Raw genomic sequence first — 26,560 nt, forward strand, 5'->3', positions numbered from 1 at the left:
CTCTCTCCCTCTCCCTTCCTCTCTGAAATCAATAAAAAATATGTTTTTTTCTTAAAGAAATATGAGTTTTACTAAAGAGTTATTTTTGGCTCAGGAGAAATAAGCACTGACAAATGCAATGCAAAACAATTCTGAATAAAGCGGTATATTTAATATTTCTCAAGTTTAATTGGGATATTCCACTTTGTTGATGGAAATGGTTTATTAGGTTTATACTACACTGTCCTGAAGAAGCCTCATCAGAATAGCCCAGAATAGTTACTATAAAATAGAATTCCACACTGAGAAAGCTCAGTTTGAGGATCATGTATAGAGATATAGTTTTAAATTTGTTTTCTTTATGTCCTGGGGTTAGGCAAAGAGTAGGAGAATTAAAATTATAGTGATCTAGAAGAGAAAAATTATAAGAAAAAATTGCAAATATATATATATATATTGACAAAAAAATCCACATCTTTTTTAGGAAAAGAAGGAAAGAGAAGTAACATTTATTGAACCATTGTTCTAGATATCTAACATGCAACTTCATTCAAGTCTCACAATAATCCTATAATGTATTATTTTTATATTTTCCCAGTCAGAAATTGAGGCTATATGGTGGCATCTCCAGGATCAAACCCAGGGCATGCCACCCTACCCTGAAACCCACCTCCCCGCTGGACTGACCTCAAAGCTTTTCCATCTACCGCCCTGACTCTCTGATCTATCATCGGACCCAGTAAACCTGTGAAATTGCCACAAATTTTGAAACATCACAAATTTAACAAACCAACCACATGTTCCACTCTGTATAATTACAATCCTAGAATACTGCTGCTAAAACTAAGACTATAAAACCAACAGGAGGTCTTTCTACTGGTTTCCAAACCTTTTTCTTGCGTTCCCACTTTTTTCCCCTTACCTCCTAACTCCACAGTGTAGAGCAAGGACTTAACCTCAGGCAACCTGGCAGAAAGCAGTATTGCCAGGGGGTAGGGTGCTATTGGCCTCTAATGAAACAGGTGGAAATTCTGTGGTGGCTTTTTGTTGTTACAATGATTGTGTGACACCACTGGCATTTGGGAGAGACAGGCGATGAGGTAAGAAGCCTATATGAACTCTATCACTCAGATGCCCCACTCAGTGAAGAACTGTCTGGCATTCTACATGACTTTCAAATGTCCCACTAGAGAGTTACGTTGGGAAAAGAAAATATATGTATATCCTATATAATAAAGACCTAATATGCAAATGGTCATCATGCCCTCACGCCAGCACGCCGTAACAGCTCAGACACTCAACAATGGGGAGAGAGGAATGGGGACCAGCCAGGCTGCAGCCTGGAAGAGGGACAAGCCACCCACCCTGCAGTCCTGGGTGCCAGCGGCTAGGGCTACGGCCCCGGAGAGGGACAAGCCGCCCGCCCCGCAGTCCCGGATGCCAGTGCCTGCACCTGTAGCCCAGGAGAACGACAAGCTGCCCACCCCATGGTCCCAGGCACCTGCGGCTGCAGCCCGGGCAAAGCCGCCCTCCCATGGTCCCCTGTGGCTGCAGCCAGCCCGGGCAAAGCCAGCCGGGTCCTGGGTGCCTGCGGCCAGCTAAAGGGAGGGAAGCCCAGGTCCCGGTGCCTGCGATCGGCCAGAAAAGGGAATCCTGGGTCCCAGGTGTAAGGCGAGACAGAGGCAATTAGGGGCAATCAGGCCAGCAGGGGAGCAGTTAGGGGTGATCAGGCAGGCAGGCAGAGGGGTTAAGAGTGATCAGGCAGGCAGAGGGGTTAGGGCAGCTGTGGGCAAACTATGGCCCGCGGGCCGGATCTGGCCCATTTGAAATGAATAAAACTAAAAAAAAAAAGAACGTACCCTTTTATGTCATGATGTTTACTTTGAATTTATATTAGTTCACACAAACACTCCATCCATGCTTTTGTTCCGGCCCTCCGGTCCAGTTTAAGAACCCATTGTGGCCCTCGAGTCAAAAAGTTTGCCCACCTCTGGGTTAGGGGCAATCAGGCAGGCAGGCAGGCAAGCGGTTAGGAGCCAGTGGTCCCAGATTGCGAGAGGCAGTCAGACATCCCCTAAGGGGTCCCAGATTGGAGAGGATGCAGGCAGGCTGAGGGACAACACCGCCCCCCCCTGCACAAATTTCATGTACCAGGCCTCTAGTAATTATATAAGCCTAGACCCTAATTCTGTGTTACAGATAAAGTATATTTTGTTAAGAATTTTCCTGAAGTCCTAGCCAGGTAGTGATGTCCTGATATACCAAGATTACAGGTTTCCCCAGTCAAGTCGAAAAGTAGAGCAACAAATATCTCATTCTCTCTCCCCGCCCCCACCCCCCATCGCTCCTCCTTCCTCTTTCTCGTTAACTGCAACAATTAATTAATTAATTAATTAATTGGTTTTCTGGGCTGCCTTTGTAAATCAAGGTAATTGTGCAGAACCTTACCAAGGATTGTACATAATTTCAGAAAATCAAGTAACTGACAACAATGCTGATCATGTTATTTGAATTTTCAACATAAAAAAAGAACTTCTCCCACGTGCTGCTCAGATTCCTGCTGTAGATGCCATCACTCTTCCTTTTGTAGATGTACTGCTCCATTTGGAAGTCAAAGCTGGTGCCACCTAAGTGGGTTCCTCCTGCAAGGAATTTGAGGATTCCACCTCCTTCATTGGTAGGACACCAAGGGCTCTGGACTTTGTGAAAATTTCCCTATAAGTTACATGGGAACCAAGAACAATGTGGTAAGGAGCCCTCCCTTGGTAACACAGAAGCTCTTAACTCTGTTTAAATCCAAACTTATTCATTAGAAGTTAGGTACAAGCACCTGACTGCTACATTATGTCTTCTAAGATAGATTTTCCAAGTATTTGCATATTAAAGTCCATATTTATTTTTAATATTAGAGGTAAGACATACATTAATTTTTTTAAAATTATGTGTATAGGTAAGTAATATTATTTAAAACTTTATTTCAGGCCCTGACCAGTTTGGCTCAGTGGCTAGAGCATCGGCCTATGGACCCAAGAGTCCCAGGTTCGATTCCAGTCAAGGGCATGTACCTTGGTAGCAGGCACATCCCCAGTAGGGGGTGTGCAGGAGGCAGCTGATCGATGTTTCTCTCTCATCGATGTTTCTAGCTCTCTATCCCTCCCGCTTCCTCTCTCTAAAAAAATCAATAAAATATATTTTTTTTAAAAAACTTTACTTCAGGATAGTAAAAGTGGTGCCATAAAATATTTGATGCCATGGCCAGTGTGACTCAGTTGATTGAGCATCATCCTATACATGGAGAAGTTGCCGGTTCAATTCCTGTTCAGGGCAAATGCCCCGGTTCTGGGCCCGGGTTGTGGGCTTGGTCCCCAGCAGGGGGTGTGCAGTAGGCAGCTGATCCTTAATGTTTCTCTCTCTCCCTTCCTTGCTCTCTAAAATCAATAAAAACATTTTTTTAAATATTTGTTATTAAAGGAGAATTTTTGGCCAATAAGGTTAAGAACCACTTATGTAAAGAAAAGAAGATAGGCTTTGGAGTCAGATAAACCTAAGATCAAGACATCTCTTTGAACTGTGTGACGAGTAATTTCCTTTTGCTCTGAGATCCAGCTGCCTCATCTATAGATTGTAATCAGTTATGGGGGTTCTGGTAAGAATTGCTCTTTCAGACAAGATAACACAGGTTACGTGATGATGGTAGATATTCAACGATAATTTATTTCTTCTTAATGCTCAAGATATGCTTCTCTCCCCCAATCACCTTTCAGAAAATTAAGATAGGATGGGGAAAGTATAAAAGACACAGGAGGAGAAAGGAGGGGACAGGAATCACAACCGGCACCTACTACCTACCCACACCCGGGACCAGCAGACAGACCTCCTGTTGGTTTTATGCTTTTAGTGAGAAGGTTCAGGTGGTTAAATTGGGTTCTGGTCCCGGGTCATGAACGACACAGTGTTCATACCAACCACATAACCACTGCTACATCAATGCAGTAAACACATATGTAAATTCTCTCAAGAATGGAACAGAATTACCATTTTCTCAACCTTGTCACAGTGTGTCCCTTACAGTTAACACTGTAACTTAAGAACCTGTGACTTTTACAGACTGAGATGAAGGTCCTGGATTTTAGCCATTTCAAAAAAAAAGGTGGACCTGTTCTTTGGCATGTGATTTGATTGTCTCCAGGGAGATGTTTATACAAAGCAAATATGCTTCCTAAATGCTCGGATTCTTGAGCCTCTCAGTTACCACTTCTCGTGGGTCAGATAAGTTTCTAAAACAACAAAGCCTCTATCATGGACAGGGTCAAAGGTCCCTTCCTGCCTTTCACTGGTCCATAGAAGCCACAGGATCTCCTTGGAATTAGTCATGCCCAAGCTTCAACCTCTCACCACACATTTCAATCACCAAAGCCTCAGAAATCTCACCACACCCAAGCAGCAGGGCTAGTTTCTAAGATGAATGAGAAAGGCCAGGGGGTTTTAGATTCCAATCCGGAGCAGCGGTGACAGGCCTTGGTTGGCTTCCTCTTTCCTTTGTCTACCTCAGCAAGTATCAAGCCCAGGGGTGGCAATCCCTGGCACGCGTGCCAAACATGGCACACCAGTAACTTTTGCTGGCACGCGAAACCCTCTCTTATAATCTTCCATTTACAATTGTGAATCTTTGTTCTCAGTGATGAATTTTATTAAGTCTCGTAGTAGGAGTAGCCTGACGGATGAAAGTAGTAGCTCGTGCATATCTCTGAAGGTCACAAAATATAAACCTGATGTAAAATCTCTGTCATCAGTGATGCAGCAGCAAAAGTCCCACTGATAATATCAAACAGAGTCATAAAGTTTTCTGTTGGACTATCAGTGTACATGTATACATGAAAAAATAAATGTATTTTTCATCATCATATACTGTGTTTTTGTCGCTCGAATGAATTTTATTATCTCTTCAAGGTTCTTCACATACGTACACCTTAAGAGTTAACAAGTAGGCGTAACATGTTCTCAAAAAATTAGGGTTGGCACACAGAAGAATTTTGAGTCAGAGATTTTGCTGGTTTTGGCACACACTCACAAAAAGGTTGCCCACCCCTGATCGAGCCCAAAGGGTTTCGTTAATCAGTAACATCAATCTGTGTGTTTCAAGGAACACCTTTGTTTACCTCAGGTGATGGGGGCTTATCCAAGAAGCAAGGAAGCACAGACAACCTTTTCAAGAAGACAAGCAGGCTTAAAAATTGACTCATTGCCGAAACCAGTTTGGCTCAGTGGATAGAGCGTCGGCCTGCGGACTGAGAGGTCCCAGGTTCGATTCCGGTCAAGGGCATGTACCTGGGTTGCGGGCACATACCCAGTGGGAGGTGTGCAGGAGGCAGCTGATTGATGTTTCTAACTCTCTATCTCTCTCCCTTCCTCTCTGTAAAAGATCAATAAAATATATTTTTTAAAAAAATTGACTCATTGCCATTAAAGACATATACACTGGGGACTCTCTGGGGTGCCACCAGGACCCCAGTGACTCTGCCATTCCCAGGTTTCCTCTTTCTTAGGTTCACACCTTTGCTTCTGCTACTATCAACTGTGCAGAATGGAAGTACAGTGTACCTCTAATTGGGTTAAGAGAAAAGTGAAGGGTGGGGGGAGTTATACTCACAGAGATATGCATGTTCCTTTACTCATGCATACCTACTTACAAATTCATACAGTATTCTCTGGAGGGATGGTCCAGAAAGTGCCACAGCAAAAGTTTCTGGAAAAGAGAACTGGGGAACCATGGTAATGGGTGACGCACTTGCTTTTCATTTTTACTATGTGCATAGATTATTTTTTCAATTAAGATAAAAATGGGTTTTAACATCGTTTTGGCTGTAGCTCCATTGTGGACTTCTGCTTCACAGAGTAATTTCTTTCAGCAGCCTGCAGAAGCAAACCAAAACCTAAACCTGTAAGTGCCCCAAGGTTAAGAAATCAAAATCTAAAGGCAAACAGCCAATGAGCCTTTCCCAAATAATTCGACTGCTTAAGCTCTAGCCAATCAAATAATGTCCTTGCTTTGAGTCCACATCTTCTCTATAAAAACCTTGCCCCTAAATCCTGTCTATGGAGGGCACCTAACCACTTGTGGTTTGATGCTGCCCAAATTCTAATCAATTTTTGCTCAAATAAACTCAAAGTTTTTTATATGCCTCAGATTATCTTTCAACAGAGTTAACAGGGAAAGAGTAGAAGAAAAATTCCCAGGTAAAGAGAAGAACAATGCATAAAAGTCATAGGGAACTGAAAACAAAGTTTCATGTTCTGGATAGGACATGGCAGGTACCTGCCAAACCTCTAATTCAAGAAATCTTGCTCATGGTCCATGATCCTCTCCAACAGGACCCCTTTAACCACTGTTCACCTGTCTTTGGACCACATGACCTTGCACACTAGACCAGAGATGAGGCCCTGACTCAAAGGCCCAAGAGTCCTGCCCCACCTGCACTGTCCCCTCACTCACCAACACAGAGACTCTCTCCTAGGGCGTTTCAATTTGACACAGAGTGAGGCACAGAAAAAGGAGAGAGGCAAAGGAACAAGAGATACAGAAAGATGATGCAATAAGAGCCTTAACGGTGCAAAGTCAAAAGGATGAGAAGAGAGAATCAGTCAAGAACAGAGTTAAGAAGCAGGGAGAGAAAGAGGCTGCGATAGAAGGTGAAGGACACCTTGACATGCTCTTGATTCTCCAGAGTCTAGACTGCAATGATGGCGAACCTTTTGAGCTCGGCGTGTCAGCATTTTGAAAAACCCTAACTTAACTCTGGTGCTGTGTCACATATAGAAATTTTTTGATATTTGCAACCATAGTAAAACAAGGATTGATATTTTTGATATTGTATTTTATATATTTAAATGCCATTTAACAAAGAAAAATCAACCAAAAAAATGAGTTCGCGTGTCACCTCTGACACGCGTGTCATAGGTTCGCCATCACTGGTCTAGAGCTACTGTTTTCACCTGGACAGCATGAATCATGTTCTAGATGTCCATGGCACCTGACTGCCCAGTGCAAAGTCTATCCATGCTTCCTTATCTCCCTGTATCCTAGTAATATAAACAATCAAACACATACATACAATTGCCAAGGTAACCTAAGTGTCCCCATCTCTTGCAACCTATAAGAGCCTTCCATGCCCACTGGAGTGCCGGGAGCCAGTGAGAAAAGGGGCCAGCCCTCAGCTTCTGAGGTAACAGGGGCTTTGGGAGTGGCCGGCACTCACCCAGGAATTTGGACATCATTCTAGAATTGCCTCCACACTGAAACTTCAGGAGATTTCCAGCACAAAAACCAACAGTCTTATCCAATTCTTTCTTTCTTTTTTTAATAATAAATTTTTATTGATTTCAGAGAAGAAGGGAAAGAGAAAGACAGAAACATCAATGATAAGAGAGAATCATTGATCGGCTGCCTCCTGCATGCTCCTATTGGGGATCGAGCCCACAACCTGGGCATGTGCCCTGACCAGGAATCAAACCATGACCTCCTGGTTTGGGTCAACACTCAACCACTGAACCACACTGGACAGGCTTATCCATTTCTTATCTTCCTGTTAGCAATGAGGTTTTGTAAGGTAACTGGTTAGATTACCATCCCAGTTCTCAAAATGAGTCATGTTTGGGTTTGTTCTGTTTTTTTGGGGTTTTGTTGCTTGAATTTTTCATACAAAAAAATGAGGTTGATGCTCATGAGGGAGAACAAGCACACATAATGACTGTAATATATTTAGAACATCTCAGACAATACTATGCAATTCCAGAAAATGCCATTATATCCAACTTAAACCAAACATTTATAAAGAAGACATAGTGAATGAATGGTTGATTACGTCTCTACTCTATACAACATGAGTCACTCCTCTTCTGAAAAACATCTGAGTTATTTTCATTGCCTATAGAACAATATATGAACAACTTCAAGAACATTTGTATTCTTACTATCTACATCGTCAGCTTTATCTGCTACTGTATCCACACTTTTTTATTTATCAGACATTTATGGAGCAGCTAAACCATCTAGTGACTCTAGGAACAAGCTTTATTTCTAAAGTCTCAGCCTCAGAAAGAAGTAGAGGGACTATTAGACGAAGTTGGAGCAGTAGGCATAGGATGTAGGACTCAAGAGGCAGCAGGAATAGGAGACATTGTTTGGCTGGTGGGGGTTATTTGCAAGTGCTATGGTCTGAATGTTTGTATATGCCCAAAACATTTTTTTCAAAATATTGAAATCCTAATCCCCAAAGGGGATATATAGTATTAGTAGGTAGGGTCTTAGGCAGTTTCTTAAGTCATGAGGGCACAGCCCTCATGAAAAGTGTTAGTGCTTCATCAGAGCGGTTCCAGAGAGACCAGCCCCTCCCACCATGTGAGGACATAACAAGAAGGCATCGCTTATGTACCAGAAAGTGGGCCCTCACCAGGTGACCATGCTGGTGTCATGATCTTAGACTCCCCAGCCTCCAGAACCATGAGCAATACTTTTTGTTGTGTGTGATCTACCCAGTTCGTGGTATTGTAAGTACTTGAGAGCCCTGAAGGATTTTTTTTGAGATACATATGATCAGAGCATCAAAATATTAAAATAGAGGAGGGGTGGGATCAAGGAAACCATATTCAGATGCCTCTTTAGAAAGCACCTTGGACTAATCCAGCAATGACAACTGTCAATGCTGCCCAGCCAAGGACCATCAGGAATTCTCACCCCTAGTTTTCTTGCGACTTACAACATGGGAGACAGCACACCAGGGGGAACTTGGGTGGGGCGAGGGGGGCGGGAGGAAGGGACCTCAGTAAGAGGGTGTTGGAAAGGACTTGGGCTTGTGTTAGGGCAGCTAGGCGATTTGGGGGCAGGTCCAAGGACATGTGGGTTTGCTCTGGGTAAGGTACTGCCAAGATATGCCAGTCACCTGGTCATTTTTGCGGTTTGGGCAACGCTCATGTTGGTGTCTCTGTTCAAACATGATTACAGAATATTCTTATTTTTGTCTTCATCCATCACAGTCAGAGTGAGCTTATCAGAGGTCAGTGTTCTGTGAAACCATTTATGTCAAACAGGAGACATGCAAGGCCTACCTGAGCGTGTCAGGCCAGCTCCCACATATCAGGGGCTGCTTTTCTCCCTCACACACTCTTTCTACTCAGTGTGTTGGGCTTCATAGTTCTCAGACCTCAATAGTAATATTCACACTGAATTCCCAATTCCTTCATTTTTGGTGTGTTTTTGTTATTTGTTTTTCCTTGGAGGCCAATATGCAAGCCAGTGACCCCCATTTCACTCTGTTCTTCCCAGAATTCCTATTTATGAAGCAGAAAGCCACGGTTTCCCTTGCCAATTATCTGCCTTGCTGGGAAATGATAAAGTCCGCAGTGCAGTTCATGTTCTCAAGAAGCGCCACATAAATACAGAAGATTGACTTTCACGAGAGCTCAGTGCCAGCAAGTTGAGAAAAGGAAGCAGTTTCTGGGAAGCTTCACAAGGCAGCTCCCCATACACTGTAATTCATCAGGAAGCAATTTTGCTTGCAAACGGAGCCTCCAAATTCATAATTTCTGGAATTTGTAGAGATGCATTCCACACAAATACCTCTTACTTAGCTTCCCAGTCTCCATCCTTCACCCTCTTACTCCTCCTCCCCTTCAAGATACATGTGATGTTCCTCATTCCAACCCCCTCCCAGACTGGTCTCTTTCCTCACACTACAATATTAAAATATTAACACCTACTTAAGATACCAGTATTAGAGCTTTGTATTAAAGCTACCAGATTTTAAGTACTATATTTGTGAGGCTGCTTTTATTCAACAAATATTTCCTGAGCTCCAACTATGTTTCAGGTACACTTCCAGGCCCTTGGGGCTACATCAGTAAACAAAATAGACAAAATCCTTGCCTGTAAGGAGCTTATATTTTAGTACACGGGATGAGGAAAGACAATAAACAAAACAGATCAGTTAAATATACATGGGATGTTAGTGTCCATGGCGGAACATTGAGTGAGGAAGGGAATAGGGGTGTTGTAGTTTTTAATGGGATGATCAGTGCCAGCTGCACTGAGAAGGTGATACTCGAGCAGACTTAAAGGAAGAGCAATTGCAGGAAGAGGTTCAGGTGAGGCTACAGGCAGTGCAAAAGCCCTTAGGCTCCGGAGTTCAAGGAATAGCCAGGAAACTAGCTGAAGCAGAAGGAACAATGATGTTAGAGAGGGAACAGGGCCTGTAGCCCATCACTGGATTTGGGATTTGTGTTCCATATAAGATGGGGTGTTTCAAGCAGAGAGAGAAGATACAGAATGTATCTCATTGGTGATAGCAAATTTTAAATTTTCCTCTAAGAGAGAAATGGGGTAATAGCATCAGGGATGGGAGCAGGTGGCAAGAGAAGGTCTGTTTCATTTTTTAGAGACAAACAGCATGACTTTATGTTAAATATGGAACTTGAAATGACTATCACAATTCTTGCCTTTTCTGCTTCCCAAGTACACTGCTTTATTTGACTGCCTTTATGTATTGAGACGGGGCTATCTTTGCTTGATCCACTTATTCAATGAACTATTTAATATGACCAAGTTAAAGGAAATAATTTCTGAAACATATAAAAAAACTTGAGTTTTCCATTTCTAGACATGTGAAGTATCTAACTACAAAACTGATTTCTTAAAAAGCTCTTTCAAATTCAATACCTTTTTCCTACAATCTTTTCCCATAATAGAAAATTAAGAAAACATGCCATGGCACAAACTACTTGCTAAATAACTACAGTGGTCGATTATTCAAAATGTCTCTTCAATAAATTTTATGACTATGGCTCAAGAATTTAATGATCAACTCATTTATATAACATGAATATTTTTAAATGATAGTAAACTTTTTGTAAAACTGCCCTGCATTAATGTTATGAGTTAACTATTCTTTTAGACAAGATTAATTTACTTTCTCATTTAGTCCTTTAATAAAAAAATAAAAAAAAAATGTCAGCTGTAAGGGATTTTTGCATAACTGCCCGTCTGTTTCAAGGTAATAATCACAGACTGTACCCTGCAAGTGAGTCATAGGTTTTGTTCGCTTCTTCCTTCAGGGACCACGAATAGGTGATAAACCACATTTGTCAGTTTCACAACAGCATCTTCTTGAGGCAATAGTTTGAGGCTTTAATTGAAGAGACAATTTTTTTAAAAAAGACGCTTTGCTGGTTTGTTTTTGGAATTTGAGTACAGTGACCAAGAATCTCACAGTTGCTATGTAATGGACTTGGAACCAGAAAACCTGGATTTGAATCGTGGCTCTGTCCCTGACTCTGGACAAGATGCTCAAAGGCTCACTTAGCCCAACTGCAAAATGAAAAGAATCCTTGCCTCTCTGCTACGGTGAGGACGGAACGATCACACTGTAGACTCACATACCAGCCATCATGGACTCCCAGTAAATTTGCCTGAATCAGCTGCACCAGACATCAGGTCAGGCCACTCCTTCCCTGTTTTCCGCAGTAAAGAGCTCCTCATACACTGCTTTTTATATCTTCACTAGAGGCCCAGTGCACAAAATTCGTGCAAGTGGCTCGGCCCTCACAGGCCAGCTTTGTCCGGAAGGTAGTCCGGAAAGTCATTTGGCTGTCTGGTCTAATTAGCATATTACACTTTTATTGTTATAGATAGCCACCTCTCTAGAGAAAAGGTAGGACTTCTGAGTTAACCATGTAGTAAGGGGGGAAAATTTTTGTTTTGTCCCCACTGACATCTCAAAAGTTTACATCATATTTCTCTTGCGGAGGGAATAGGATGGGAAATGGGATCTCATTGGTGTTTGTTTTATTTTAATAAATGACTTCTATTTCAAACTTATTGTGATACTTATGACCTACTATATTATAATAGCCAATACTTTATCTGGATATACTTAACTCTTTTTAATCCAAATGGAAAACATGGATTAATGTTTGGTATATGCATAAACATGCTAATATATTTGAGGCTATAAAAATTTATGAACTTTGATACAGCACATCACCTTGTTTATATTATCTTGGAATTTTATCTTGCAAGTCAGTGCATTGAAAACTGAAAATATTGAACATGGCTGTCAAGCTATGGCTGGGACACCATGGAAAACTTGGGAAGCAATATAGCAATATTATGTCATGGAATTTGGAGTCAGAAAAAAACCTGGGTTTAAATTCAGACTCTGCCACTTACCATGTGCAATTCTGAAAATTTTTTGAGCCCCAAAGCCTCATTTCCTCTTTGTAAAGCAAGGATATGAATAATACTTCTCAGGGATTAAGTGGATTGAATAAAATAATGCCATCTTATGATGAGGAAGACTTAATGAAAAGTAAGTAAATCTGGAGTCCCTGGGTACAGGAGAGACAGTTAAAGTATGCTAACAAGTTCACTTAAGTTCCAAATTTAAGTAGCAGCCCAGCTTTTTTTGGAGGGGTGGGGAGGCACTAGCTACATGTCCTTGGCCAAAGCCCAATCACTTTGTACTTCAGCCCCCTCATTTAACTGTTAGGTATTAATATGATTAGTTACAATTTGTGAAGCACTGACCATATACCATGCGATCTGATAGGTTTTGTGGGGGAGAAAGAAACTTTCCTCTACCTTCATTGTTCTTGCAGCTGGACTAACAATCAAATAGACAGGAGGCAGATTCACAAGAGAAAATAACCAAGTTTAATGCATAGGTACATATGGTAACCCCATATACATGAGCGGTTCAAAGACAGAAAGGGAAAATGAAGTGTATATGACATTCTGAGCTAAGAATCACCTTAGGGCTTCAGAGGGAAGGAAGCTCATTGCAGAAGGATAGAAGCAGATATTCAGTAATTAGAAGTTCGCCCAATGGTTACCTCTGATCTATACTAATAAAAGGATAGAATGCTAATTAGACCAGACATCTTCCAGACGACCATCCGGACATCCTTCCAGATGAAGCTGCAACAGCCGCCTGAGGCTCAGGCAAGCCATTGATGGCAGCTGTCACTGCCCAGAGACCCAAGGCTCAGGCAGTCGCAGGGGCCGGCAGTGGCAGAAGCAGAAGCATGATGGGGGCATCGCCTTCCCCTTATCTTCCAGTAGCCTCCCACAGAAGGAGGCCAGAGGCAGCAGCAGCAAGGGGATGATGGGGACGGTGCCTCCCCCTGATTGCCTGTCGCTCCCTGTGGGGTGGGCCTAAGCCCTGAGTAGAACCCCTGAGGGCTCCTGGACTGTGAGAGGGGGCAGGCTGGGCTGAGGGCCCCCCTCCAGTACATGAATTTTCGTGCACCGGGCCTCTAGTAATATTATAAATAAGGCCCCTATTCAAGTTCTTCTAGGTAGTTAAGGGAAGGCAAAAGCTTCTCTTGAGCCAGCAGGGTTTTGGCTGTCTTTAGCTCAAACAATCCTCATATACCACAGAGGCACATCTTGGGGTGACTGGTTCTGAACCCCTACAGTTTATATGTAAACTTCAGTCTTTACAATCACCCCTCGTAGTAGATGTTCTAATCTCCATTGCATAGGTGGCTGAAACTAAGGGACTACATCTGTGCAAGGCCCCACAGCCAATGAGTGCTAGAGCCTGGCTCCACAGCCAGGCTTATCAGCCTCCCAATCCTGTCCTTAGGGACCCAAGGAACTACCAGACACCAGCCTCTTCTAGACAGGATCAAAGGACATTATTCCTGTGAAAGTGCTTTTTGAACCAAAACGTCCTACTACAAAGAAAACCTCCTAGTACTTACTCCTCTACATGAACATACGTAATTCACAGAGGTCTGTGGTTTACCCCAGTGCCTGGGAACCCTGACAGAACAAAAGGTTACACTTCCAGCTTTCTTTCATCTCCTCCTGGAATTTTGCCCTGACCTCAATTTCGCCGGAACAGACCTGATAAACAACATTAAAGATCAGATCTCCAAATGCCGCTCGCTCCGTGCCACTCCAAGTCAGCCCCCTGCTCTCGGGGAGTACAGGGCAGCGAGATCTTGTGCTTTTCCTTGAAAGGTGGACACACACTTTCCGGGGCTAACGTCTCAGGCCGACCTGGGCAGCTCGCTTGGGCAAGCGTCAACGGCGCGGCCGCATCACCGTCCACATAAACTAGTGCTTTCGAAATCACGCTGATACCGAACCCCAGTTCCTGGCACCATGCGGTCCATCTAATGAAGGCAAACTTCGGTCCATTTTCGAGGACACGGTGTAAAGTTGAGAGCTGATTTCCTCTGAAAATGTTAACTGCTCCCACGTAGTGAAGTATAACTCTGTTGCCCACCCTTATTGGAAATAATAAGCTTATCGGAAATACCACCAAAGGGTTTCTGGTATTAGTGACATGAGGGGCCAATTGGGTCCAAGTGGGCCTCGGCTTGGTAACCTTTGAAAGGCACGTCGTTCTCCCCTCTCCTGAGAGACGCTCAGCGAGGCCCCCTCACCCCTGAAGAGGAAGCAGGAGAGTCAAGTCCAGATAAAGTGGAGGCGCTCATCGGCGCAGCTAGAACTCAACTCTGGGAAGGCGCTCGGGCCCCGTTTGCGTAAGAAAGAAAGGTCGCTGGTTTCCCAAAAGCCGGGTCTCCGAGCACGGGGACTGCCCCGTTCTCGGGCCCTGGGACTGACCGCTCCCGCTCAGACTCTCTCCCTTCCCCCTGGGCGCTCCCAGCGCGCTCCCCGCCGCCTCCGACGCGGAGCCCCAGCACCCGGCCAGTTTCCGCCAGCGCCGCATGGGGAGAGGCGGGGCGAGGGCGAGCGGCTGCGCCCGGACACCTGGCCTTACCTCGGACGGCGAGATCTCAAACACGCCGGCGATCTTGGCGTAGAGCTCCCGGATGTTGGAGAAATTCTCCACTCGGCCCGTGGCGCTGCCGTGCGCCAGCTGCGTGTAGAAAACCAGCCTGGCCGGGGAGCGCGGGGGCGCCGGGAGGTGGCTGCCGTCCGCGCCCTCCGGCTCGCCCTCCACCAGCGCGCAGGTCTCCTTGGACTTGTCTTTCTTCTTGACCCGCAGCCCCAGGGGCATCGTGCCTGACCGCGGGCCGGGGCCCACCTGCGCTGCCGGCCGCCTTCTCCTCGGCCCGGCGCCGCGGACTTTGCGCTCGCGGTCCCTAGGGCTCCGCGCAGGTGGGAGCGGCCGCTGGACCAATGGCACAGGTGCTTCCGCCTGGTTGCTGCGGGGCAGGGCCCCTTTCTCCACCCCGAGGAGCGGCATCTGGACCCTGAGCAGCCATGTGTCATCCCCCCGGATGAATCTGGAGAGAGGAAAAGTTCTACCCATTCTCGCATCTCATCTCCAGGTTTCTCCCCAACAACTCCAACCCCCTTTTTAAAATTGGCTGGATTTCCTTAAAAGCCTTGGGATGCTGAAGCTACAGAACAACACGTCTTAGAATACAAACATGCTGGCCCTTGTGGTACCTTTCATAAATGTGTGGTAGGCACTCACACGATTGGGACACGCACCTTGGTGCCTGTACGTCTGAGCCATTGGGGATGTGAATTTTAAAGTTCAAGTCCACCTTCATCTGCCTTCTCTGCGCCTTACTTCACCGTGCAGGGCAGAATTGGAAGGGAAAGTTTTGAGATCGGTACCACATTAAATTCATATTCAAATACTCTCCATGCCTCTCGGTAACCTTTTTTTACTTTTTCCTTCCTGGCAGCTTTCCCTGTCCAATGTTCAGCACTCTCCCCAAGTCACAGCTCCACCTACGCCCTTCTAGGTCTAAGCAATGGACCTGCCTGAGGGTCCTACTCAAAGTATTGTGTAAACTCCCTTAATTCCCCACCCCTTGTCTGTAACTCCTCCCACTGCCCTTCTCCAAACTCAGAGAAATCATCTACACTAATAAAAGAGAAATATGGTGATTGGTGTACCACCGCTACCCTTTTCATTGGCTAATCAGCAAGATATGCAAATTAACTGTCAGCCAAGATGGCAGCCAGCAGCCAGGCAGCTTGAAACTAACATGAGGCTTGCTTGCCTCAGTGATGGAGGATCTTGGAGGAAACCAACTTTCACCGCCTGCGGCTGCAGGCCTCTGAGTGGGCAGTTTAAAAAACATTGTAACAAATACCGCGGGACTTCAGCCAGCAGATTCGCAACATTGTAAGCAAAGGCCAGAAACCTACTTTCAGCCGCAGAGGCCTAAGCTGGAGGCAAGCCTCAAGGTAAAGCTGGCCCAGAATAAAAAAAAGAAAAAAGAAAAAAAGGAGCAGTTGGGAGCTTCAGTCACCCACAGCCTGAAAACAGCCCTCAGCCCCTCACCCAGACTGGCCAGGCACCCCAGTGGGGACCCCCACCCTGAAGGGTGTGTGACCAGCTGCAAACAGCCATCATCCCCTCACCCAGGCTGGCCAGGCACCCCAGTGGGGACCCCCACCCTGATCCAGGACACCCTTCAGGGCAAACCAGCTGGCCCCACCTGTGCACCAGGCCTCTACCCTATATAGTAAAAGGGTAATATGCCTCCCGGCACCGGGATCAGCCTGACAGGGGGCAGCACACAAACCCCCTGATCGCCCTGCGGCTCTGTGTGTGACAGGGGGCGGGGCCCCAACCCCCTGAGCAGCCCTGCTCTGTGCCTGATAGGGGGGAGCTCCCCAACCCCCCCCCCTCCATGGGCCCTGCTCTGTGTGTGATGGGGTAGAGCCATAACCTCCCCATTGGCCCTGCCCTTAGTGTGAGAGTGGCGGCACCCCAACCCCCTGATGGGCCCTGCTCTGTGTGTGATGGGGGCAGCTCCCCAACCCCCTGATTCGCCCTGCTCTGTGCGTGACAGGAGGTGGCGCCGCAACCTCCCCATCGACCCTGCCTTGAGTGTGACAGGGGACAGTGCCCCAACCCCCCAATTGGCCCTACCCTGAGCGTGACTGAGGGTGGCATCGCAACCTCCCAATCTGCCCTGCTCTGTGCATGACAGGGGGCGGCGCCCCAGCTCCCCAATCGGCCCTGCTCTGAGCCCGACCAGGGGCTGCACCTAGGGATTGGGCCTGCCCTCTGCCACCCGGGAGCAGGCCTAAGCCAGCAGGTTGTTATCTCCCGAGGGGTCCCAGACTGCGAGAGGGCACAGGCCCAGCTGAGGAACCCCCCCTCCCCCCGAGTGCACAAATTTTTGTGCACCAGGCCTCTAGTATATATATAATTGATTTCAGATAGGACGGGAGAGGGAGAGAGAGAGAGAGGTAGAAACATCCATGATGAGAGAGATTCATTGATTGGCTGTCTCCTGCACGCCCCCCACTGGGGATGGAGTCCGCATCCCAGGCATGTGCCCTTGACTGGAACCCGGGACCCTTCGGTCCCCAGGCTGACGCTCTACCCACTGAGCCAAATCAGCTAGGCTGAGCCAAACCGGTTAGGACGAAAAACCTCTTTTTATTTGACCCTTGATCTGTCTTCACTCCTAAAGAACCTCTATTTTTAAGGACTCTAGTCCTTCCCCACCTGATGCCATCATTGATAGCCAAAAGCCAAATCTCTTACACTGTTTTCAAGTCGTCCTCCATCTCTGCAGCTGCCTCTGGCTACATTTTCACAACAAAGCAAAACTGTCTTGAATTATTAGCTGCATTTCCTCACTTCCCCCTTTACCCTTCAGCTCCCTGTGATCAGACTTTGCCCCCACACTCCACTGAAATTGCTCTGACTCTGGTCAGCACTTCCTAATCCGTCAGCTATGATTCACTCTTTTCCGCCTTTATCTTACTTGACCTTTGAAAGTTTCTGACTGCAATAACCATTTCACTCTTAAGTCAGGCCTCTGTTTTGACTTCCTTACCTCTTCTCTTTAACTGCTACTCTGCAGAAACTGTGTTCTCCAAGGCTATTTTTCTTTGGCCATTTTTTTGTTCTTTGCATACTGTTCTCCCTGAATGACCACATCTATTGCCTTGGTTGGTTTTTTTTATATATATGTTGATTTCAGAGAGTAAGGGAGAGGGAGAGAGAGAAACATCAATGATGAGAGAATCTTTGATCAGCTGCCTCCTGCACACCCCCTACTGGGATCAAGCCCCCAACCCAGACATGTGGCCTGACCAGGAATCAAACTGTAACCTCCTGGTTCATAGGCTGATGCTCAATCACTGAGCCACACTGGCCAGGCTTCTTTTTGTTTGTTTTTGAATCCTTCAAGAATATGTGTTTGATTTTACTTTTGTGTTTTTATTTATTTTAAAGAGAGAGGATAGAAGAGAGAGAGAAACATCAATTGGTTGCCTCCCATATGCACCCTAACTGGGGATGGAACCCACAACCTAGGTATGTGCCCAGACCAGGAATGGAACCCACAACATTTTGGTGCAGAGGACAATGATACAACCAACTGAGCCACACGGTCAGGGCTTGACCTTTTTTGTTGTTGAACTCCAAATTTATATCCACAGTCCAGTCTACCAGAAAGGGAATGTACCGCAGGATACAAATCATCCTTTCTCCTGAAAGCACCTTTTTTTTTTTTATTCCTGATTTTAGTAAATAGGGTCACATACCCAGTGGCCCAGACCAGCATCTTTGAGTCATCATACCAAGTATTTTCCTTTTCCCTCACCTCTCACATCAATTCAGTCCTAAAAGTTCAAGTTTCTAAAAATAACGTTAGCAGTTGTACTGGAAGAAGAGAGGAGAGCCTACTTTCTTTAGAGTAACTTTAAAATTTTTGTGTTTTGTTTCTGTGATTTATAATATAAACATATCCTATGGGTCATTTCAAAGAGAGCTTATGGGACTAAAACCAGGAGCTCTTAACACTGTGACCTAAAATTGAAGTTCTCCATAGGATGTAATAGACACTCAATAGTGTCTATTTTGTCCTGAAGAGATATATGATTTAGCTACTAATATCAGTGATTAGTGAGGTGGGAAAGTAAATAAATTTTCCAAGTTTAACCACTGCCAAAAAAAAAGAAAAAAAAATAAACATATCCTGGTTCATATGTTGGTTCATACTCACTGAAAATGGAATAGTGCCACAGGACCTCAGGGCCTGAATTTGCCTTTATGTTTATGATTGCTGTAGCACCAAATAGTATTACCTTAATTATCTTGGGATAATGAAAAAAAGAGTAGAGAAAACCTAATAAGTAAATGATGCATTCCCATCAAGTGAGAGCGAACTAACTTCACAATGTAGTGTACGGATAAAAAGTTCACTGAGGTTTGATTAAAGAAAAGTAGGAAGAGAAGTGAGTCACCATATGGTATATGGCAGGTACATTACCAATGCCTACACAATATGAGGGAACACTAGAGTGTATGAAATTAAGAAAAACTTCAAAAAGAAGACTATCTTTAAGCTGTGTCAAATAAAATCTTACCTAATAATAGACAAACATGTAAATTACCCATCCCTCCGCTACGCTCACCAGCCAATCAGGGGAGTATGCAAATTAACCCAACAAAGATGGCGGTTAATTTGCATACGTAGGGGCGAAGCAGCGAAGTGAAGACTGAAGGCTCCGTCTGGAGCCTCGAAGACTGAAGGCTCTGTCCGGAGCGAAGGCCTGGGTCCCGGGTGCCAGAGGAAAACCGGTGCCGGCAGCCAGGGGAAGGGAAGGCCTATTGCATGAATCTCTTCGTGCAATGGGCCTCTAGTATCAAATAAATAGGGCAAAAGATTGGCATGTAGAGGAGCACAGGAGACTTGGAAAGTTTGTGAGGAGGACATTCCGAAAAGGGAAGTGTGCTGAAGGTGGCCCACCCTGTTTATCTGAATTCTGACTTAGGGGAGTGCAGGAGGTGGTGTCCCTAATTGTTCCTTGATCTTTCCAAACATTAGTCTGTGCATGTGCGCACCCTCGGGTGTTTACTGGAATCCTTATGCTTAATCTTTAGGTGTCCTTGCTTAAAGGACACTGCAGACACATATGTCCCCCCAAGATTACTTACCTTACTGATTGTATCTAAAAGCTAAACTTTATCTCAAACTGCTGTTACAATAAAAGCCTAATGAGGCAGGTGATTGAGGCTGTCTGGTTCCTTTAGCCAGGCAGTCCCTTAGCCCTCTCTTTCACAGCAATCCTATGTCAGAATAATCATTCATCCGTCGCTCAGCATCTTCTGGTCAGCCCAGCATTGGCATAGATAGGAACATTAAAGTCCATAGCCTTTCAATTTCCTTTAATTTCTAAATTCTCTTATTCTTTGCCTAGAAAGTGAAAGTTTCCCTCAAGGCCTATGATGCTGGGGTCCTGCCCTAGCAGGTCCAGGGGTCCCCAAAGGTGTGGACGGAGTCGGCGAAGAAGGAATGACATGGAGACAGCGTTCAGTTGATCAGCAGCCTAGCCAGGATCTCCAGCCAGGATCTCCAGCCAAGTTCTGGTCTGGATCTCCAGAGAGGTTCTGCTTAGGATCTCTAGCCAGGTTCTGTGTCCATGTTCTCTTGCTAGGTTCTCCAGATTCTCCAGCCAGGTTCTGTAGCCATGTTCCCTCGCTAGATTCTCCAGCCAGGTTCTGTCCAGGTTCTTCAGCCAGGTTCAGTCACCAGGTTCTAGTCAGGTTCTCTTGCCAATTTCTGTAGTCAGGTTCAGTCCAGGATCTTTTGCCATGTTCTCTCCAGCGAAGTTCTTCTGTCTCTAGAGAACGTTCTGTGTAGGTTCTGTGCCTAGGTTCTGTCTCTCTCTCTGTCTCTTGCTGTCTTGTTACATCTGTATTTATACCAGTTGATTCAATCCTATCAATCTCTATTACAAAGGTTAGGGCGTTTCTTATCTCCATTCCAGGGAGTAAAGATTATGTAGCTTAAGCGTGATTGTTCATAGTTAAAGTGATTAATTACCCGCCTGGCACTTAGTTAAGAGGTTTTATTCCCTCCCTAACTTCAGGGGAAAATCCCTACCTGGGGAAACAACCTTTCTCAGAGACCTTGGTTAAAACACATAGTGCCAAGAAGGTGAGCAAACATATTAAGAACAGTATGCCATATATGCCAGGTCCCTTGAAACAGCAAGCATGGACCGGCTCCCGGCACTATGTCAAGTTTACCTTTACTGTAAATCTCATTGAAGGAGCCAGCTGTATCAGCTATAGCTACAGAAGGAAACTGATGGTACAGTCAAGAATATCTGGCGATGGTTTAATAAAGGGATCGGGCAAGATGGTGGTCAAGGTATACTCATAACATAATCTGACCCCAAATTACCATTAGATATGAGCAACAGGCACACCTTCTCTGGCCCTACAAGGTGCACCAAACCTTACAAGGTACAAAGTCCACAGGGTCAAGAGGCATGGTCACCCAGAACTCATGCCCTTCCTTCTAGACCAGTGATGGTCAACCTATGACACACGTGTCAGAGGTGACACGCAAACTCATTTTTTGGTTGATTTTTCTTTGTTAAATGGCATTTAAATATATAAAATAAATATCAAAAATATGTCTTTGTTTTACTATGGTTGCAAATATCAAAAAATATTCTACATGTGACATGGCACCAGAGTTAAGTTAGGGTTTTTCAAAATGCTGACACACCGAGCTCAAAAGGTTCGCCATCACTGTTCTAGACCTTGCTCTGGGTACCTAGGATCCTGAATTTCCCTACCCAAATAGCCCCAAGTCTGCTTGCATAGGCTTTCCCAGGATCCAGGCAGCCAGCACCACTGGTATGCACAAACCTATGCCTGGGAGTGGCCAAGGAGCAGCTCTTTGCCAGGGTGGGGAGGGAGGGTTGCAGAACAGGAAAAGAATGGGATAGGCTACAGTCTTGGGGGTGACTCCTACAGTAGAAACCGTGTTTTATACTCCTCTTTAGTATCCTCTCAGATTTTCATATGGTACTATGTAGTAGTAGATATCAGTAAATATGACTGCATAAAATAAAGTGACCTTTGTTACTAAGATAAATGAATTAACTACAATTAATCAAAAGTAGTAAGCCTTCATTTTACATCTAGGTTTACAGTTCAACCCAGATTATTGATCTACAGTATTTCCACTCAGTAGCATTTGATGTTTCTAACAGCCTAAAAGTATCAACTATAAAATCAAATATGCATGAGTCTAAAAAAAAATACCAGGATTAAATTAGTATAACCTTATATGTCTGCCAAAAGCAATAACATTACTTTGTTGATTAAAAACAAACATGTAATCATCAAATGAATCATAAATTTACTAACTTGTTTTTTCCAGCAAATATAGCTTCTAATTACAACATGTAACGTTAGTTCTGAAGAAACGAACACTGCCACTCACCCCCACTGACATCCTTACCCTCCCCCACACCAGTTATGTATGTATCCAGTAAGCAAATACTTGGGAGAAAATAAACACAGGATTTGTTAAATCATGTGCAGTTTTCTTGGGAACTAAAGAGCCTGTTTTATAGTTGCATGGCAACAATAAACACTTGGAGATGACAAGTGGGCAAAGAAATAACCCTTAATTCGCTGAAATTCAAAGACTTTTTAAGGAATAATTGGAAAGAGAGAACTGGAAAATGGGAAGAGGAAATGAAGATGAAGTGATATAGTTGGAAGCATAAAGTTAATAATCAGTAATAATAAGTAGTTGTTCATTGAGCACCTACTGGGTGTCTGGCTCGATGCTCAGTATTTTATATGCATTATTCTCCATGGATACTTGGAGGAAACCATCTGGCAAAGAATTCAAATTATTCTGCATCACCAAGGTAATGGTAAGTGAAACAGTAAAGAAGCAAGACCAGATGTGAACAGTAAGCTAATTTAATATAAGTTATTCTACAATAAAATAAATATGAAAGGACTGCATGGGATTTAGAAAGCAGCCACATTCAGAAGTCACATATTTTAATCATTCAAACGCTCTATATGAAAATAGTAATAGCAAATAATTTCCTCTATACAGAACCCAAATAGTACATAGATTAAAACAAATATTTTCCGTGAAAACAATAACCTAAATAACCCTTTGAAGATAATCATAATGATTTTAAGGTCAAGATATAGCAAAGACAAAAAGAAATATAAATTCTCTAAGGAAAAATATTCACAGAAGAGTAGAAAGCCTAGAGCCGTGGTTGGCAAACTGTGGCTCGCGGGCCACATGCAGCTCTTTGGCCCCTTGAGTGTGACTCTTCCTAAGCCTTAGGAGTACCCTAATTAAGTTAATAACAATGTACCTACCTATATAGTTTAAGTTTAAAAAAATTGGCTCTCAAAAGAAATTTCAGTCGTTGTACTGTTGATATTTGGCTCTGTTGACCTATGAGTTTGCCGGCCACTGGAGAGTAATGACATTACTTTTCAAAAATATGAAATCTGGGGTCACAGTACTATCCATCCATTTGCTGGGGGGGGAAGGTAAAAGATTGTCAGGACATGTCCAGCCAGTGTGGCTCAGGGGTTGGGTGGCAACCCAAGAACCAAGGGGTCACCTGTTCGATTCCCAGTCAGGGCGCATGCCTGGTTGCGGCTCGGACCCCTGTGGGGGGCGTGCAGGAGGCAGTGGATCAATGTTGCTATCTCTCTATCCCTCTCCTTTCCTCTCTAAGTCAATAAAAACATATTTTTAAAAAAGATTGTTAGGACATGGGACTCATTAGCTGATTATGAGATTATTGTCTTCAGCTGTTCCATTTTAAACTTGAATACATGCAAATGATAGGCTCTCAAACATGCCAAATATTTTTTTTATTTTGTTCCTTAGTGTTATTGGATAAATTATACTAGTAAGTGTTATCCAAAAATATTTTGCCACATTTGGTAATTAAAATTATAACACTGAATTTACCCAGAAAGTTTTTAAAGTTAATATTTTAATATGAAAACTTACCATTACAATGTAATCTCAGTAATTTAAGGTTTTGCTGTAATTTTAGCGAGAAAGGGCTGAAGTTTTTAACTGCCAAACAGAATGCAGAGAATGTTGATTTACATGGCATAGATATAACCTGAAGATCCAAATGGAATTTTTAAGTGGGCATCCTGCTTTATACTTTCCTTTTAAAGGTCAAGGAAACAAATAGGAATGGTGAATATGTACATACTAGAAGCCCATTGCACAAATTCATGCACAGGTGGGGTCCAGCCGACCCACCCCAATCCAGGCCGATCTTGCAGGGCCTGCCAGGAGGAGGAGCCATGGGCGGTTGGGGAGCTGGCTCTGCCCAAGATCAGGGTGGGAGGGGGACGATCAGAGATGGGGCTGGCCAGGGGGAAGGGTCTCAGGTTGTTGGCCACAGGCCTCACCCCCTGGTTGAACTCCCGGTAGAGGGGACAATTTGCATATTAGCCTTTTATTACATAGGATTATATAGGATATGGGAAAAATCAGCCAAAAGGGAATGTTAAACAGAGATGGTATCATTTCCTATACTTCCCACAACTGTTGTAAATCAGGGGAGTTGTTATTCAAGATATTGATTAAGTGCCTGAGTTTGGGATCAAGAGTCCTGGTGTGGCCCTAGCTGGTTTTGCTCAGTGGAAGGGTACCAGGTTTGATTCTGGTCAAGGACACATGCCCAGGTTACCTGGTTTGTGGGCTTAATCCCCAGTAGGGGATGTGCAGGAGGCAGCCAATCAATTATCCTCTCTCATCATTCGTGTTTCTCTCTCTCTCTACCTTTCCCTTCTTCTCTGAAATCAATAAAAATATTTTTTTAAAAAAAAAAAGAAGAGCCGTAGCTTGTTTGGCTCAGTGGATAGAGCATTGACCTGTGGACTACAGGGTCCCAGGTTCGATTCCAGTCAAGGGCACATGCCTGGATTGCCGGGGTTGTGGGCTCGATCCCCAGTAGGGGGCAGCTGGAGGAAGCCAATCAATGATTCTCTCTCATCATTGATGTTTCTGTTTCTCTTTCCGTCTCCCTTTCTCTCTGAAATCAATAAAAATATATTTAAGAAAAAAAAGAGTCCTGGTGCAGCTCAGCAGTTGAGCACCAACCCAGGAACCAGGAGGTCACTGGTTTGATTCCCCTCCAGGGCACATGCCCAGGTTGTGGGCTCCATCCCGGTGGGGGGCGTGCAGGCAGCAGCCAATCAAGGATGTTTCTCTCTCGTCAATGTTTCTATATCTCTATCCCTCTCTTTTCCTCTCTAAAAACCAATAGAAACATATTTTTTTAAAAGAAGAGTCCTGATTCAAGTCATTTTGGTATTATATAATACAAGGGGCCCAATGCATGAATTCGTGCACCTTGAAAGGAACTGTGGGCCGAGAGGCTGCAGTAGGCACAGGGGTGGGTCTCAGCCCATCCTCCGCGCCCCGGCCTGGCCCCTCCCACCATGGCCCCCAGTCCCCTGTCTGCCAGCAGCCCCGCTCCCTCTACCACCACTCCCATACACTGACAGTGCCGACCCTGCTCGCACCCACTGACAGCGTGGAGTGATTGGGGCCAGTGCCAGCAGTGGGTGAGAGTGGGGCCAGCGTCGTCAGCAGGTGGTGGCTGCTGCCCAGATCACCCCTCAGGATCAGGGGGAGGTGGAGAAGACCTCAGGGATGATCAGGGCTGGCAGCCACTGCTCACACCCAATGATGGCACTGAGCGATCGGGACCGTTGCTGAACGCTGGCAGTGGGTGCACACCGCAGCTTTGGTGTGGGCTGCAGGTGCGAGCGGGGATGGTGCTGGCAGTGGGTGGGAGCGGCAGCTCCGGTGGCAGCAGTGGGTGCAAGCAGGGCCAGCACCAGAAGCAGGTGCAAGTGCTGGGTAGGACCGCGGCGTGCGAAAGCAAACAATTTTCAGTAACCACCAGAGGCTCGCCCCGATGACAGCAATCGGTGCCCCGCCTTGGTCTGGTGCCCCCACTCACCTGCTCCACCAGCTGGCTGCAGCCAGTGCCCACCATGTTCCACACATGCCCCCTGATGATCAGCGCACATCATAGCCACCAGTTGTTCGGTTGTTCGGTTGTTTCAATTGTTCCGCTATTTGGTCTATTTGCATATTAGCATTTTATTATATAGGATAATTTATATGATATTACCTATACTAAGAAAAGGGTAATATGCTAATTAGACCAGGTGACCGGACATCTTCTGGACATCCAACTTCCTTCTGGACAGTTAGGGGGTGGCCAGGCCTGCAGGGGGGCAGTTGGGGGTGGCCAGGCAGGCCAGCAGGGGGGCAGTTAGGGGGCTGCCAGGCTGGCAGGGGGGCAGTTGGGGGATGGCCAGGCCAGCAGGGGGTCAGTTAGGGGGCTATCAGGCAGTTAGGCAGGCAAGGGGTGAGGAGCCAGCAGTCCCATATTGCAAGAGAGATGTCCAACTGCCAGTTGCGGGATCGGGCCTAAACCGGCAGTCAGAAATCCCCCGAGGGGTCCCTGATTGGAGAGGGTGCAGGCCGGGCTGAGGAACCCCCTCCCCCCCATGCACATATTTCGTGTACCGGGCCTCTAGTATAATGTAATATGATATCGATACTAATAATAGAGGAATATGCAAATTGATGGGACGCCGTCACAGTAACAATAACGACCAAACAGCAGGCTGGCAGACTGCATGGGGCAACCAGGACAGCAGGGGAGTTAGTGAGGGATGACCAAATGACTGAACAGCAGGCTGCATGGGATGACCAGGCTAGCACAGGGAGGGCAGTTGGAAGCGATCCTTTAGGGGGGGGCAGTAGGGGTGACCAGGCCAGCGGGGGGCAGTTAAGGGTG

At 45.2% G+C, this 26,560-nt stretch overlaps 1 protein-coding gene across 1 annotated transcript in view; it reads right to left on the reverse strand.

Moving 5' to 3' along the window:
* The window catches only part of GIPC2 (GIPC PDZ domain containing family member 2), a 58,586-nt gene extending 43,217 nt beyond the window's left edge, over positions 1-15,369 (reverse strand). The window contains exon 1 of the mRNA XM_081088536.1: positions 14,763-15,369. Coding sequence (XP_080944662.1) covers positions 14,763-15,257 — 495 coding nt within the window. The 5' untranslated portion in view covers positions 15,258-15,369. The remainder of the gene's footprint in view (positions 1-14,762) is intronic.
* Positions 15,370-26,560: the final 11,191 nt, after the last annotated feature.

The sequence above is a fragment of the Myotis nattereri genome, assembly GCF_964212035.1.
Source record: "Myotis nattereri genome assembly, chromosome: 3".
NCBI lineage: Eukaryota > Metazoa > Chordata > Mammalia > Chiroptera > Vespertilionidae > Myotis > Myotis nattereri.